Source organism: Oncorhynchus kisutch, linkage group LG23 (genome assembly GCF_002021735.2).
Source record: "Oncorhynchus kisutch isolate 150728-3 linkage group LG23, Okis_V2, whole genome shotgun sequence".
Lineage (NCBI taxonomy): Eukaryota > Metazoa > Chordata > Actinopteri > Salmoniformes > Salmonidae > Oncorhynchus > Oncorhynchus kisutch.
The window spans coordinates 37678825-37696641 of NC_034196.2; the positions used below are offsets into that span (position 1 = coordinate 37678825).

At 40.7% G+C, this 17817-nt stretch overlaps 2 protein-coding genes across 3 annotated transcripts; one reads left to right on the top strand and one right to left on the bottom strand.

The window, feature by feature from the left end:
• On the bottom strand, nucleotides 1–3861 carry LOC109867905 (GTPase IMAP family member 7-like). Of its 2 annotated transcripts, none has more exons than XM_020457227.2 (2): nucleotides 3659–3861; nucleotides 1–1403 (listed from the first exon to the last, which is right to left on the bottom strand). In XM_020457227.2, exons 1-2 carry the CDS (start codon nucleotides 3681–3683, stop codon nucleotides 196–198), a joined length of 1233 nt encoding a protein of 410 aa, XP_020312816.1. In that variant the 5' UTR covers nucleotides 3684–3861; the 3' UTR covers nucleotides 1–195. The 2 variants fall into 2 exon arrangements, with proteins under 2 accessions (XP_020312816.1, XP_031658339.1); XM_031802479.1 differs by lacking the exon at nucleotides 1–1403 and adding an exon at nucleotides 1698–3146 and having other exon boundaries at nucleotides 3659–3809.
• A 4522-nt stretch (nucleotides 3862–8383) lies between these two features.
• LOC109867902 (zinc finger protein 665) lies at nucleotides 8384–17241 on the top strand. Its single transcript, XM_031802480.1, has 4 exons — nucleotides 8384–8619; nucleotides 9209–9533; nucleotides 9886–9981; nucleotides 15169–17241. The coding sequence occupies exons 1-4, from the start codon at nucleotides 8449–8451 to the stop codon at nucleotides 16929–16931; spliced, it is 2355 nt and encodes a 784-aa protein (XP_031658340.1). The 5' UTR covers nucleotides 8384–8448; the 3' UTR covers nucleotides 16932–17241.
• The last annotated feature ends 576 nt before the right edge of the window (nucleotides 17242–17817 follow it).

Genomic DNA, 17817 nt, shown 5'->3' on the forward strand with positions numbered 1-17817 from the left:
CAGTCTTTCTAAATCAGTTTTCACATGTTTATATTTTATTATGATTCTTCAAATACAACCTGTCACCCATTCTCTTAACATTCAATAAGAAATGTTCTAAAATTTCAAAAAGAGTTAACGGGTGTATAATTGTAGCATTCGTTTAATTTGGCACTCACGGATGTGGAAATGATGTCTCATCCAACCAACCTCTCATTATTTCCTCATTATTTTTCTTATGATGACCAATAGAGTCAGTCCTACTCCCGCTGTGAAAATAATGTTGTTGTTTGACTTCACCATTTCCCAAATTGACTCACGAACAGGGGGGACAGTGGCAGGGACAGGAGGGTCCATGTCAGGAACAGAAGAGACTATGTCAGGGACATGAGGGACCATGTCAGGGACAGGACAGGTGTCAGGGACAGGAGGGATCATGTCAGGGACAGGAGGGACGATGTCAGCGACAGAAGAGACCATGTCAGGGACAGAAGGGACCATGTCAGGGACAGAAGAGTCTATGTCAGGGACAGAAGAGACCATGTCAGGGACAGAAGAGACCATGTCAGGGACAGGAGGGATCATGTCAGGGACAGGAGGGATCATGTCAGGGACAGAAGAGACCATGTCAGGGACAGGAGGGATCATGTCAGGGACAGAAGAGACCATGTCAGGGACAGGAGGGACCATGTCAGGGACAGAAGGAACTATGTCAGGGACAGGACAGGTGGCAGAGACAGGAGGGATGTGTGGGGGACGTGTTCGTAACCTTTTTAACAACACTTTTACTATCATCACTGCTGCAATGACGATAAAGCAACCAGCTGCCCCTTTCCAGTACCATGACCAGCTTTTCTGCTTTTTCTGTAGTCTGGTTTCTATTTTTTCTAAAAGCTCTCTAACCTGATTGTTGTTGCTGGTGTCATTGTTTTTGAACACGTGGTATCCACCCCTGCATTTCTTAACCAGCTTCTTCAGATTGCTATCCTCGCAGATGAACTGATCTATAGTTGTGTCTTCCAGTCTCTCCCCATAAGTGAAGAGCACCATCGTGTCTCCATCTATGTTGGCAGATAAAAGCTCTGTGAGTGTCTCCATTACGCTCTTCTCTTGTTCTGTGAAGCGACCCAGCTGAATGACCAGGAGGAAGGCATGGGGACCTGGTTCACACAGAGTCACGGCCCTGTTCATCTCCCCTCTCACTTCCTCCTCAGAGAGATCACTGTTGGACAGACCTGGAGTGTCCACTACTATCACTCTCTTCCCACACACCTCTCCTTCTTGTCTCTCACTCTTCAGTGTTACTGTTTTGAAACTGATTCTGGAATCAAACACCTTTTGGCCCAGAATGGTGTTCCCAGCTGCACTCTTCCCCACTCCACTCAGGCCGACCAACACCAGTCTCAGGTCATTGCTGTTAGCACCTGAAGCAAGAGTTCAGAAGTGAAATAGGGAAATGTGAATTATAGCTTTAGACAGACTGAACAACTGTGTTAAGTCCAAACATGTTCCTGCTACTGATCAGTGGCATATTTTTGTACCACCAGTATTCACTGCCATTATTTATATCCTCTCAGTCTCCTTTCACTTTTATTTTTGGTGTTTATTTATTAATTTATTTAGTAGATTATTGACAACACAGCACATTTTTGTTGTATGTTGCATATTAAATTCAACACCATTTCTATTTCAAAATGATTTCCAAACCATAAACTCAATTCAATCATTTTTTTGTCTTTGATTTTATTACAGTTCCACAGTTCACTGAATCTTTTATTTAAAACCATATTTTTGCATGCAATATGCTATATTGAAGTCTTTCCAACCATTTAAAAACATGTATTTAATGATACTTTATCAAGAAAAACTTTCAGGTTTAAACTGTAAAGTGAAAAATTACAAAACAATAAGTATTGAAGTATATTGGGAAATATGGATATTGAATACATGGATATACAGTAGCTGTGAATCTTAGAAAGTAGGATATTATGCTACAATTACATAGCCTAGGATCAACTGTACCTCAGACCAAACACCTCAAATGCGTTTTAAAAACGTCAGTATATTTAAAGGTAATAATAATATGCTACAATTACATAGCTTAGGATCAACTGTACCTCAGACCAAACACCTCAAATGTTTTTATCTTTAAAAACTTCAGTATATTTAAATGTAAATGTTATGCCAAATAAGTGTGTTTATGTATAATGTGTGCTCCCCCTAATCATTATGGTTTGAACAATTCAGCAAACACTAAAAGTCTGGCAAAACTGTTGTCTGTCATTGTATTCCACAGGTCCCTTTCCTGAGGGCAACCACAGCTGCTCCAACAGAAGCCGCTGCAGCAAGAGTGAAGCCTGCCATTTTCAAAACTCGATTTCTTCTTTCAGCTATATATCTTGCGTCGTTCTCAATTTCTTGCATCAACTTCTTCTTCGCTTCCTCCAGAGCGTGCCCTTCATATTTCATTTCCAGTGCTTTCATTTCACTCCTTGTCTGCTCTGCTTTCTCTTTCAGAATCCTATCTTTCTCCTCCTCAATCACTCTCTCAGCCTCTTGGAGCATTTTGTTGGTGTAGTAGTGCTGTCTTCCATCCGTTATGGTCATGTTGTTGATCTTCTCAAGCAGCTTAGATACCTGAGAGCGATTATTGCGGTCTCTGTTGTTGAAGGCATGATATCTCCCATGACATGCTTCAAAGACCAAGGTTTTTAAATCTGCACAGACTTCACTTCCCATAATGAATGATTCAATACTTTTTCCCTCTAGATCATCTTCACGAGTGAAAAGCACTATGGTGTACTTTTCTGCCTCTTTGCCAAAGATCTGCTGGAGGATGTTCACCGCCTCTTTCTCCTCGTTTGTGTATCTACCCAGCTGGATCACAATCAGGAACGCATGGGGACCAGGAGCAGCAAAATTGATGCACATTTTGATCTCGTTCAGTATCTCCTCTTGGGTGTCGAACAAGCCTGGAGTGTCGATGACAGCAACCATTTGCCCATCCACATTCCTTTTGTTTTTGTCACACTTCAATGTCACAGAGGAGGAAGATAACTTAGACATAAAAGTGGTTTCTCCAAAGATGGTGTTTCCTACTGCACTCTTCCCAACTCCAGTCTTCCCAACCAAAACAATCCTCAGCTCATCATTTTTCTTTGGCTGCTCTGTTGGGTGACAAAGACAAGTTCTTCACTATTGGCACAGAATTGTATGTTTGCAATGTTTGCCCCTTTTAAAGGTTTCGATTCATTTGCATTGTCCTTTTGGTTACGGTATATTTTATTGACCATAGATTCATGTGATGTTACTTTGAGTCATATTATTCTTCCGATATTCCATGGAGATCCCACTGAATCACATGACATGTCCAATCAAATAATATATTGGATATACTTAATATACTGTATGTTTGACAGCAGTATTTATACATGTTTACTATTAGTTGAATGAAAAGTTAGTGTAAAGGAGCATACTTTTTGTGTACTTTGACCCGTTTAACGATAACTGAACAAAATATTTAAAGTATTATTGCATTGACCTGATGGGTTTGCACTACAATAGTCTACTGATATAAATACCAATTCTAGTTGATGATATTATTACATTTAACTTCCTTTCATACAAGTATCATATATACAACAAGAACGTTAATATACTATTAACTAAGTGTACTTACCCATCTGATTATCCAGGGAACTCATGTTTGAGCTGTGACATCTGTCATGTGCTGTGTTTGTTTGATTTTAGAGTGATTTAACGAATCATTACTGTCTCTATAGCCTTGTGTGCAGGGCGGGCTCTAGCCATGAGGGCCCTAAACACATTTTGGTTGGATGATTGCATGTTGCAACTCAGCGTAAAACACCTCCCCTCAGAGAGGTTGGGTTAAATGGGGATGACTCATTTCGGTTGAATGCATTAAGTTGTGCAACTGACTAGGTATCCCCTCCCTCCTCCCTCCTTTCTAACAGCCTACAGAATTACAATAGGCCTAATCAATAATCAGTTTCAATAGGCTTATCAATTTCATCCAATGGTTCATTTCATTTCAAGAGTCTTAAACATGTCTGTGTTTCTATAACTGGTATGTGTTTAATACTAAACTATGATTACATTATTTGAGTTATGATTCTGATAGGGAACTACACATGTGGAGTTGTGAAAACAGTGAGTTTTGATACTCTGCATACAATCAATCCTATGGGCCATTTCCAAATGAGACGTTTGAAAGTGAACTAAGTTAGTAGGCTTTCTTATATGTATCTAAGCTACAGTATGTTATGTTAAAAGTTGAGAACAAGTCTTGTCTTGTTACAGTATTACAGGTCAGGGTGCAAATATATAAGATACAATATCACCATCTACTGTACGTTTGATAAACTGTCTCTGGACCATCAGATGGATGAAGAAAACAGAGAATTCTAATCATGAACTTGTTTGGGTTTGATGTATAAAGTTAGTCCTCCCTGCGACTTCACCATCAGTGTCAACGTTGCGCCAAGAGGGAATTGGTTTCTCCCATGGGAGACCTGAGTTCAGATCCAGCCCATGACATACAGGCCTACAATAACCTTTTTGTGTGATCACAAAAAAATCGTATTCTGCAAAAAATTTGACTTAAATTAACTTCCTTTTTAGTATTTTTAGCTCACAACTTTTGCCAGGATGGTTCGCAAAGCACCCTGGGCAACCCTTTGCTTTTGTTAGTCATTTGCTTGTTATTTAAATTGCCAAATGATACAGCCCCGTTGTGTCCTCAAATCTTGTTTGACATTTTTGGAAGATAATTGATCATATTTTGTATTCCCTTTCTCCATGAGAAGAGGGTAGATGCAATTTTTGGGGTTCTAATTGGTGTTCAATTCACTTAACTGTGCTCTCGAAAGTCTACTTAACAAAATATGTGGGAATGTGTTGCACACTGTCTGCCTTTTTGATTCAGCACCACATACTGTACACGACAGTAATGTTTCCACATTCAAAAATAGTTTGTTCAGCATGGCTTGTAATTTATGCTGTCTAAGTTATTGGAAGTTCGAGGTTCCGACTGTTAAATTGCCCGATTACATTTTGAGCAGCACATCAGTGATAGAACCTACTCCATTCTGGTTAAAAGCAGACAGTGACTTTAATTGCACTGGAAAGTGCCTCATTGTAATATTTAAAAGCTTTTATGTTTTTCATCTTTTCAGCTACCACCTTTTGCTCAGGTCCCTTAAAGGGCCTACTCACTGTTTCCACATAATTTCAACCAATGAAATCAATGTGGTGAAGTTGAATGAAAGTGGAAAACTGATTGGATTTGCAAAAAGTAATCAACGTAAGGGCATTTCGTATTTTTTTCCCCCCAACTTTTAACCTAAATCCAATGACATGGTGACATTCGTTGTTGATTTCACGTTGAATTCACAGTTAGTGGACAACTCAACCAAATGTAAATCAAAACTAGACATTGATCTGACATCTGTGCTCAGTGGGTAGTCTTTCATCTGTTCCCTTGGTGTACTATTTTTCCTTTGTAAGAGAATGATGTCTATACATTTTTTGGTTACAGTCCTTCCATTTCAAATGATTTCTGGTAGCAATACCGACAGAAGGGTGCATTGGATCTCCTGTTATTTGCAACACTGCATTAATGGTTTTTGAGTAAGGATTAAATTCCTAGTGCATTCTCGTTTTTTAAAATTTGAGTCATTTATCAGACATTCTTATCCAGAGGAATTAGGGTTAAGTGCCTTGCTCAAGGGCACATCGACAGATTTTTCACATAGTTGGCTGGGGGATTGGAAACAGCAACCTTTCACTTACAGGCCCAACACTCTTAACCGCTAGGCTACCACTGCCGCCCTAGTGTCTTCCTTTTTTATGATGGTAGAATTTAGACCATCATGTCCTCAGTTCTTGTAACATTTGCATTATCTGGGACTGATTCTGAAAATTGTTGCTTTATCAGAGAGAATATGTTTCATTCAATTGCCATGAAGCAATATATCCTCTATTGATTCAATGTTGATAGACATCATGGTTTCAAAGTTAATTAATTTAGAATGTTGCATGCGTTTCACTTCAACATTTTCTGATGACTTGACACTCCCATCCTCTGTCTGAGCTATGTTTGTTATTGACAGAATGAGGAAGCCAATGTAATGCTTTGTAGGTTAGCAGTAAAACCTTGAAATCAACCCTATAATTAACAGGAAGCCAGTGTAGAGAGGCTAGCACTGGAGTAATATGATCAAATGTTTGGGTTCTACTCAAGATTCTAGCAGGCATGTTTAGCACTAACTGAAGTTTATTTTGTGCTTTATCCGGGCAGCCGAAAGGTAGAGCATTGCAGTAGTCTAATCTAGAAGGGACAAAGGCATGGATCAGCTTTTCTGCATAATTTCTGGACAATAGGTTTAGGATTTTTGCAATGTTACGAAGATAGAAGAAAGCTGTCCTTGAAATATTCTTAATACGTTCGTCAAAAAAGAGAGATCAGGGTCCAGAGTTAACGCCAAAGTCCTTCACAGTTTTATTTGAGATGACTGTACAACCATCAAGATTAATTGTCAGATCCAACAGGAGATCACTTTGTTTCTTGGGACCTAGAACGAGAATCTCTGTTTTGTCCGAGTTGAAACACAGGCTTCCAGTGTGGGCAACATCTGCTAACTATGTGTATGTGACCAATCAAATTTGATTTGATTTAGCAATGAAAGTTAACATTATGTTTCCAAATGACATCACCAAGAGGTAGAATATATAGTAAAAACAATAGTGGTTCTAAAACCTTGAGGAACACCGAAACTTACAATTGATTTGTCAGAGGACAAACCATCCACAGAGACGAACTGATATCTTTCCGACAGATAAGATCTACACCAGGCAAGAACTTGTCCATGTAGACCAATTAAGGTATCCAATCTCTCCAAAATAATGTGGTGTTCGATACCGAGGTAAAGTTGGTTTTATATTCAGACATTTGGACATTCAACAAACATTCGCCAAAAGTGGAATTTGTATTCAAAACAAAGGTTGTAAGAATATAGAATAAATCAAATCTAGTTTGATGATTCTGTGACAAACTGTGAATTAGTTATCGATTTATACAGCTTTAAATTTCATTTTAAAGAGTTTATGTATTTCCATCAAATCTTTTTACCTTTATTTTACTAGGCAAGTTAGTTAAGAACAAATTCTTATTTGCAATGACAGCCTAGGAACAGTGGGTTAACTGCCTATTAAGGGGCAGAACGACAGATTTTGTACCTTGTCAGCTCGGGGATTTGAACTTGCAATCTTTCAGTTACTAGTCCAATGCTCTAACCACTAGGCTACCCTGCCGCCCCTTTTATTTCAAAACAAAGGTTGTTAAAACATGCTAAACATTTATAGAATAAATCATATCTAGTTTAATGTTTCTGTGACAAACGGTGAATTAGTTATTGATTATACAACTTTAAATTGCATTTTAAAGATGTTATGTATTTCTATAAAATCCAAACTGGAATTTGTATTCAAAACAAAGGTTTTAAAAGTATGCTCGACAGTTATAGAATTAACCATATATATTTTCATGTTTCTGTGACAATCAATTAATTAATTATTGATTTTTGCATTTGTAAATGGATTTTGGCGAATGTCTGTTGAATGTTCGAATGTGTGAATATAAAACCAACTTTACCTTGGTGTAAAACATGGTGTCAAAAAGCAGCACTAAGGTCTAGGAGCACGTGAAAATATGCAGAGCCTTTGGTCTGACGCAATTAAAATGTAATTTAACACCTCACGAGTGCAGTCTCGTGAAGGTGCTTTGATGGGGTTTAAAACCAGACTGAAGCGTTTCGTATATATTATTTGCCTTCAGGAAGGCAGTGAGTTGCTGCGCAACAGCTTTTTCATTTTCTTTGAGAGGAATGGGTGATTTGATATAGGCCAATAGTTTTTTACATTTTCAGGGTGAAGTTTTAGGTTTTTCAATTGAGGCTTTATTACTGCCACTTTTAGTGCGTTTGGTACACATCTGGTGAATAGCGAGACGTTTATTATGTTCAACATAGGAGGGCCAAACACTGGAAGCAGCTCTTTCAGTAGTGTAGTTGGAATAGGGTCCAGTATGCACCTTGAAGGTTTAGAGTTGACATCAGTTAAAAACCATTAAAACTTCCAGAAACAGTGTTGGTATTGTGTTATTGTTGTTTTTCATAGGGGGTTATAGTGAAAAGCATCACCAATATAGTTTTTAAAATGTAATAGTACAGTCAAAAACTTTATTTAAAGTTAACTTCGTTCTATCTTTGCTAATTTATTTCTATAATGAATTGTTTGCATTTTCAATAAATGTCTGTTTAAGCAAGTTCAAAGTATAATTTTCTGTTTTTTTTTTAAATCCAGAAAATAATGTCAAGTAAAAGTCAGGAAGGAGTACTTTTATTTTGAAAATTAGGCGTACAGGAAGGAACTGCCGATGCTAAGTGACAGATGGCTAGCTGTTATGTGAGTGAGTCTGAGGGCAAAATGGCTACAGCTTACAATATGTTTCAGTTAGAAACAACATCTATTATGGCCGTTGTCGTCGAGACGACAATGACAGAAATGGGCAAATTTTTGACCACCGTGCCAAACTCTTACGTTTGCAATCCGGAGAGAGAGGTGAGTACAGACTTGAGCTAACTGCGTCAAATATGTTTTTAAAGTAACCCAATTAGTTATACATCCGGAAAAAGATCTGCCTCATTGTTCTATCTGTGGCAACGTATAGTACTGTTAACGTTATCTAACTAGTTAAAGATACGTTGTCTAGTAGTTTATCCAACGTTGTGTAACCACTATGCGAATATTTGGTGTAACTATGGCTAAATTAGCCAGCTTCCTGCAATTTCCTTATCTACGGTAGTTGTTAGCTAGTTCGCTAGTTAGCTAACTGCTAGCGGTTAGCTAAGTGTGATTTAAAAAAAAAAATAATAATAATTTTTTAACTAGGCAGGTTAGATAAGAACAAATTATTATTTACAATGACTGTTCAGGGGCAGAAAGACAGATTTGTAACTTGGCAGCTCGGGGATTCAATCCAGCAACCTTTCGGTTACTGGACCAACGCTCTAACCACTAGGCTACCTGCCGCGTTAACTTAGTGGTTTCACATAATTTTCTTTGCAACGTAGCTGACTGCACAGACAACTAAGTTAACGTTCACTAACAATTTAGGTAACATTTTTTTCTTATCAATTTCTCTTCACAGCTGTGCACAATTATGAATCTGGTGACAGGGGAGGCTATTCGTAAAATTTGCCAACTATTCCTAGTGGTCTCCTCAAGTTTACAAAATGAGAACGATAAACTGAAGACCAAGGTGGAGCAGATGGATGAAGATATGAAAACCAAGGTGGAGCAGATGAATGAAGATATGAAAACCAAGGTGGAGCAGATGAATGAAGATATGAAGGCATTGACTGAGAAGGCTGAAAATTATAGAGCATCACTGGCTAAAATGCAGGCACAAGCAGAACCAAAAGGACCCACGCATATTCTGCTCAATGGAATGATTTTTGCAATTCCACCAGTCGGTGAGTGTTATAGACCTAGCTAGCCAATAGTAATTATTTTTTTCATTCAACTCCGTTAAGAACAACTTCTTATTTACAATGACAGCCTAGTGGGTTAACTGCCTTACTCAGGGGCAGAACAACATATATTTTTTACGTTGGCAGCTCGGGGATTTGATCTAGCAACCTCTCCGTTACTGGCCCAACGCTCTAACCACTAGGCTATCTGCCTAGGCTTTAGCTAAAGCTTGTTATTGGTGTTCTTGGCCTACTGATAATTTATTTTCAAATACATTTAGGCCTAAATCACACAATTTTGTGGGAAGGGAAAGGTGAATGTGTGTTAAAGGTAATTATGCTTGTTATGTTTTAGGTCTCTCAATGTTCTCTGGAATGACAGCGGCTTCAACATTTCCAGGGAATGTCAGTCAAGCAAACACTGTCACTAATGCGATGTCAGTCTATGCAGGTAATCCTTCAAATTATGTTATTTTGAATAATTGTTAGCAAACCAAGGTCTTAATTACTAGGAACCAAACAGAAGCAAATGGGCCAAAACAGGGCATAGGCAGCCAGTGAGAGGTGTCACCACCAATGAGTGAATGGTGTCGTCTGCGTAGATGTAGATCAGAGAATCACCAGCAGCAAGAGCCACATCTGATGTATACAGAGAGAAGTCGGCTCGAGAATTGAACCCTGTGGCACCCCCATAGACTGCCAGAGGTCCGGACAGCAGGCCTTCCGATTTGACACACTGAACTCTATCAGAGAAGTAGTTGGTGAACCAGGCGAGGCAGTCATTTGAGAAACCAAGGCTGTTGAGTCTGCCGATAAGAATGTGGTGATTGACAGTCGAAAGCCTTGGCCAGGTTGATGAATACGGCTGCACAGTATTGTCTTTTATCAATGGCAGTTATGATATCGTTTAGGACCTTGAGCGTGAGGTGCACCCATGACCAGCTCGGAAACCAGATTGCATAGCGGTACGGTGGGATTCAAAATGGTCGGTGATCTGTTTGTTAACTTAGCTTTCGAAGGCAGGGTAGGATAGATATAGGTCTGTAACAGTTTGGGTCTAGAGTGTCTCCCCCTTTGAAGAGGGGGGTGATGACCACGGCAGCTTTCCGATCTCAGACGATATGAAAGAGAGGTTGAACAGGCTAGTAATAGGGGTTGCAACAATTGCGGCGGATAATTTTAGAAAGAGAGGGTCCAGATTGTCTAGCCCAGCTGATTTTTTTGGGGAGGGTGCACATTTTGCAGTGCTTCCAGAACAGAAACCTTTTGGAGTTTGTGCTACAGGATGCAAATTTCTGTTTTAAGAAAGCTAGCCTTTGCTTTCCTAACTGCCTGTGTATATTGGTTCCTAAATTCCATGAAAAGTTCCATATCGCGGTGGCTATTCGATGCTAGTGCAGTACGCCACAGGATCTTTTTGTGCTGGCCAAGGGCAATCAGGTCTGGAGTGAACCACGGGCTATATCTGTTCCTGGTTCTACATTTTTTTTGAACGGGGCATGCTTATTTAAGATGGTGAGGGAAGCACTTTTATAGAATAACCAGGTATCCTCTACTGACGGAATGAGGTCAATATCCTTCCAGGATACCCGGACCAGGTCGATTACAAATGCCTGCTCAATTAAGTGTTTTAGGGAGCATTTGACCGTGATGAGGGGTGGTCGTTTGACCGCGGACCTGTTACGGACGCAGGCAATGAGGCAGTGATCGCTGAAATCCTGGTTGAAGACACCAGAGGTGTATTTAGAGGGCAGGTTGGTCAGGATGATATCTATGAGGGTGCCTGTGTTTACGGATTTGGGGTTGTACCTGGTAGGTTCCATGATAATATGGGTGAGATTGAGGGCATCTAGCTTAGATTGTAGGACGGCCGGGGTGTTAAGCATATCCCAGTTTAGGTCACCTAACAGTGCAAACTCTGAAGATAAATGGGGGGCAATTAATTCACATATGGTGTCCAGGGCACAGCTGGGGGCTGAGGGGGGTCTGTAACAAGCGGCAACAGTGAGAGACTTATTTCTGGAAAGGTGGATTTTTAAAAGTAGAAGGTCAAACTGTTTGGGCACAGACCTGGATGGGATGACAGAACTCTGCAGGCTGTCTCTGCAGTAGATTGCAACTCCACCCCCTTTGGCAGTTCTATCTTGGTGGAAAATGTTGTAGTTGGGGATGGAAATTTCAGAATTTTTGGTGGCCTTCCTAAGCCAGGATTCAGACACGGATAGGACATCAGGGTTGGCGGAGTGTGCTAAAGCAGTGGGGAAAAAAACAACTTATGGCGGAGGCTTCTGATGTTAGCATGCATGAAACCAAGGCTTTTACAGTTACAGAAGTCAGCAAATGATAGCGCCTGGGGAATAGGAGTGGAACTGGGGGCTACAGGGCCTGGGTTAACCTCTACATCAACAGAGGAGGAGTAGGATAAGGGTATGGCTAAAGGCTATAAGAACTAGTTGTCTAGTGCATTGGGGACAGAGAATAAAAGTAGCAGATTTCTAGGTGTAGTAGAATAGATTCAAGGCATAATGTACAGACATGGGTATGGTAAGATGTGAGTACAGTGGAGGTAAACCGATGCGTTGCCTCCAGAGACGAAACCTCTCATCGTCACGCATCAATTAACGTAGGTGAGGTCTCCGCATATGTGTGGGTTGGGCCAAAAGAACTAAGACATTTTGAGGGGGACTGAGGGCTCTACGGTGAAATAAAACAATAAAAACTAGCCACGGCAGCAGTAGACAAGGCATATTGACATTAGAGAGGGTCATAAAGCAATCACAGGTGTTGATCAGGAGAGCTGAGACAACAACGGGTAAATGGCGATGAATGGGCAGAGCGGGTCAGTTAGGTACATACAGGACCTGAGTTCGAGGCTGGGGCTGACAGGTAAACAAAATGAGGTATCGTGTTATTGAAACAGTCCAGGGTGCATCAGCTGTGTAGCCGAGTGATCATAGGGTCAAATGAGTAGCAATAGTTGAGTCAGGGTGCTGTTCTGTAGTCACTACTACGCTGGGCAAGCAGAGGACACAGCGTTCAGAAAAAGCTAGCGGGCCGGGGCTAGTAGATGGTTCTGCTGCGATATCGTAACAGAATAGCCTGTTGAGACCACATTGGGAAATCACGTCGGCAGTCCAGTCGTGATGGATCGGCGGGGCTCTGTGTTGACAATAAAGGATCGGATCCAGACCAACTGGCAAAGGATGTATTGTAGCCCTAGAATTAGCTGGTATATGAGCCTAGCTCAAGGCTAGCTGGTGCTTGTTTTGGGACAGAGGCGTTAGCTAACAGTAGCCATTCGTTTGCAGCTAGCTAGCTGCGATGATCCGGAGTAATGATCCTGTGTAATGATCCAGAGCGGCAGGAATCCGGTGATATGGTGGAGAGAGGCCGTCCAATATGCTCTGGGTTGTTATCGCGCTGTGTAGACTGGCAGGTGATTGTTGGGGGGGGGGGGGGAGACTAGCAGCTGGCTAGCTCCTGGTGTAAGTTCCAGTTATAAGGAATAAAAAATAAACTGATCCGTACCACATTACATTGGGTGAGGCATGGAGACTTCATGGATGTGTGCTCTGTTTTATACACCGGTCAGCAACGGGTGAAGCTGAAATAGCCGAATCCACTAATTCTAAGTGTTGTCCACATACTTTTGTATGTATAGTGTAGCTCAGATATAGAGGATTGGAGTGTCAAGTCATCAGAAAATGTTGAAGTGAAACGCATGCAACATTCTAAATTAATTAACTTTGAAACCATGATGTCTATCAAAATTGAATCAATAGAGGATATATTGCTTCATGGCAATTGAATGAAACATATTCTCTCAGGTAAAGCAACAATTTTCAGAATCAGTCCCAGAAAATTCAAATGTTACAATAACTGAGGACATGATGGTATATTATACCAAGAAAGGAAGACACTAGGGCGGCAGGTAGCCTAGCGGTTAAGAGTGTTGGGCCTGTAAGTGGAAGGTTGCTGTTTCCAATCCCCAAGCCAACTATATGTGAAAAATCTGTCGGTGTCGTTGAGTAATTTTGCTGGAAGTTTTTATGGTTTTTAACTACTGTCAACTCTTAACAAAACAGGATTTAAACATGTTTTGAAGATGTTCATATCCACACGTTTGCTTCTGTACTGTTTTTAAACTATAGAAGTTGTCGAAGTCTATGGGGGGGGGGTGTTACAGCAACCTGTTACCTGAATCTAGACGAATGTAAGATAATGGTCAAGCTGAAACAAAAGATTCTGAATCAGTGGTCTTGGAAACCGTGTCTGTGGATGAAATAGATTTTTTTTTGTCTATCAAAGTGGACTCAATTGATGGAAACAAGAACATCAAACTAGTCACTTAGATACAGATCATGATGTTGACAATCATAAAAACTGAAACTGTTAACGTTGAGACTGGTGTTTTGCGAGTACTATTTAATGAACCAACCAATGAGCTGGGCTTTACGGGAGTATCCGCAAAACTAACCTTGTACGACAGCAGGCCTTTTCATTTTGGACCAAAAATTATAAGGATATTCAGAGTTATGAAAACTGGTTGTTTTTCAAATGTTGAACTTATATGGCTACTAATACTTGGAAAGCTAAATCAAAGTCCAAGTATACAGATGTGACAATATTCTTGCAGAAAAATGGAATGAGTGATGGTTGCTGATAATGGACCTTTGTACGCCTATGTAGATATTACATTAAAAATCAGCTGTTTCCAGTTACAATAGTCATTTACAACATTTAATATCTACACTGTATTTCTGATCAATTTGATGTTATTTTAATGGACCAAAAGTGCATTTTTAAATGACCCCAAACTTTTGAATGGTAGTGTATTTCGGGTCTGGGTGGGAAATCCCCAGGTCCATTTCGGAAGGGGTCCAACTTTTTGTACCCATGAAGACCTCTAATTGGGTAGTCATACATTTAAGATTATAATAACTTTCAATTTGCAAAAAATAACATTCTGAACAATGCTTTACTTTTTCTTTGCACACATTCTGAGAATTTGCCACGCTGCTGAAATTGCGTGCTTCCTAACTTTAGGCTATGCGATTTTAAAACCATCCACAATTATATTTTGGGAGACCCTAATGATCCTCTGTGGCTATATCATGCTCTGTGGTTTAGTATTTGGAATAATTTGATTTATTTCTGTAGACAGGAGTAATTTACATATTATGGGCAAATGTAATTAAATTGACTTAGGGGGAAGCTTAGCTAACCTATTGGACGCGCTGCCTATGGGGAAGGGACTACCTGAATGTTTGTTTTCACTTTCCTTTGCAAAACGTTTTGCTACAGTGTGCACTAATGAATGGACCAGTTGTTTGAAAACAATTCACACGCTGGTAAATGTATGTTTATTTTAATGCTAATGTAAAAAAAAAAGATTCAGACTGGTGTCCTGTCCAGCTGCTTTATTTGTACATAATCAAGATGCCTCATGCTACATAAACAGATCTATAGGCTCCGGTTATATGGGCCTTTCTAGCTCGGACAAGGCTACTTATTTTTAATTCATGAAATTAGTTTGTGTAATCCTCATTTGTAAAACCTGCTTAATTTATAGTTTTTGTGTGTGTGTGTGTGTGTGTGTATAAATGTGTATATATACTCATAATCCTTTTGTCTTTAGGTCCTGCAAAGGTTTGCAGTAAACCCACAGAGATGTCTTCATTGGAGAATGACTCCTCTCTGGGAGACACAGATGGACTGAATACAGACCCCTCACCAAGAGACACTGAATCCAACGTTGAGCATATGAGAGCTGCTCTGCCAGGGAGCAACGAGAGAGACGGCCATGAAAGCCAGAAAAACAGCAATACTACTAAAAGGATGCGATCCAAAGAAACCAAATGCTTCAAGTGTGATGTTTGTGAGAAGACCTTCAGCCGGAAGAACCTACTGGTACAACACAAGCTAACTCACACAAGACCCTTCAAGTGTGATGTTTGTGAAAAGACCTTCAGCAGGAAGGGGTCACTGGAAGCTCACAAGCTAATTCACACACTGGTACATCAGATGCTAATTCACACAGAAGAGAGGCCATTCACTTGTGGTCAATGTGGCAAAACATTCAGAATGTCCAAGCAGCTCGAACATCACATGTTGCGTCACAGAGAAAAAACATTCAGTTGCAAAGTTTGTGGAAATGTTTTGTCTACCAAGAAAGATCTGAAACGACATCAGCTTGTTCATGCAGTGGAGAGACCGTTCAAGTGCCTGACTTGTGACAAGGGTTTCACGTCAAGGAAACTGCTTATCGAGCACGAGAGAATCCACACCGGTGAAAAACCATACACCTGTGCTGTGTGTGGAAAGAGTTACAGACAGCATGGTGGCCTAAATATTCATATGCGAACACATACAGGTGTACGTCCGCATTCATGTTCAGAGTGTGGTAAGGGTTTTATGACAAGCAGCAGCCTCAAAAACCACATGGTTGTTCATACAGGGGAGAAGGCATTTAAATGCGAGACATGTGGAGCTGCTTTCGGCCATAAAGCAAACCTTCAGAGACACCAAGTGCTTCACACAGGGGAGAGACCGTACAAATGTGAAGTGTGTGGGAAAAGCTACCTTCAGTCCACCGACCTAAAAGCTCACATGCACCGTCATGGGGCAACCAAACCATTTATGTGTGACCTATGTGGGAAGACTTTTATGTACAATTTTCAAATGAGACGACACAATCTAAAATGGCACACAGCTGAAGGAGAGAAGCAGAGGGAACGACAGAGACGAGAGAGAACGAGAGAGAGAACCGCCAGGAGAGCGGGAACCTCAACAAAGCCATTCAGTTGTGACATATGTTTGAACGGCTTCAGCTCCATGCTAACTCTGAAAAACCATCAACGAAGTCACACGGGACAAAAGCAATACTCTTGTTCCATTTGCGGAAAGAACTTTGCCTATAAAAATACTTTGGACTACCACATGAGACTTCACAGTGGGGTGAAGCCCTACCCTTGTAAATACTGTGAAAAGAAATTTGTTCTTAAGCAAGCTCTAGAAGGACATGAGCGAACCCATACAGGTGAAAAGCCCTTCAAATGCAGTTATTGTGACAAGACTTTCTCAGTCAACACCAATCTCAAAAGGCATGAGCGAGTCCACACGGGAGAGAAGCCATTCAAATGTGATGTCTGCGGGAGAGGTTTCAGCCAAGCCAACAACGTCAAAGCCCACATGCAAGTCCACACTGGAGTTAGGCCTTATTATTGCAAGAGATGTGGAAAGGGCTTTTCTGACATAAGACACTACAAAAACCATAGCTGTAATGGTGTGGCAGCAACACGTGATCGGTCTCGTAAATCTTCAGACCGCTCTTTCAGAAATAAGAAAGGAGGTGAAGACAGCAGTGCTTGTCATAATGCTGCTGTGATGTCGACTCAGTGATATAATCTCTATCATTCACAGTGGGGCAACTTCCTGCTTTCAGACATCAGGAACAATAGGGATGTATCTGTAGGGTTAAACGTTCTGGGATGGGTTTCTGGAAATGAATGTGTGCTTTAGGAAATGAGATGAGTGCCTGCTGTAATGCTTGGAGATATTGCTGTAAGTCTTAGGGTCAATGTTCATGAGGCCAAATTCCTCAAAGACATGACTGTTTATTTCTTACAGTGTACTGAATTGTTTAAGATTTTTCCAATTTTTTATTTTATTGTGTAAATCATTAAACACCTAATTTCATGTAAGTCATTCACATTTTGTCTGTCATTTTGTCTCCTTTGCCAAGATAATCCATAGGATTTCTGTTTGAGCTATACATACTTTTTATTGCCACCAGAGACTCTGGGTTCGCGCCCAGGCTCTGTCGTAACCGGCCACGACGGGGAGGTCCGTGGGGCGACGCACAATTGGCCTAGCGTCGCCCGGGTTAGGGAGGGGTTGGCCGGTAGGGAAATCCTTGTCTCATCGCGCACCAGTGACTCCTGTGGCGGGCCGAGCGCAGTGCGCGCTAACCAAGGTTGCCAGGTGCACATTGTTTCCTCCGACACATTGGTGCGGCTGGCTTCCGGGTTGGATGGCGCTGTGTTAAGAAGCAGTGCGGCTTGGTTGGGTTGTGTATCGGAGGACGCATGACTTTCAACCTTCGTCTCTCCCGAGCCCGTACGGGAGTTGTAGCGATGAGACAAGATAGTAGCTACTAAACAATTGGATACCACAAAATTGGGGAGAAAAAGGGATACAAATTTTAAAAAATAAACGCAACATGTAAAGTGTACTTATTTCTCTGAAATTTTGGCCTGAATTTTTTTACATCCCTTTTAGTTAACAT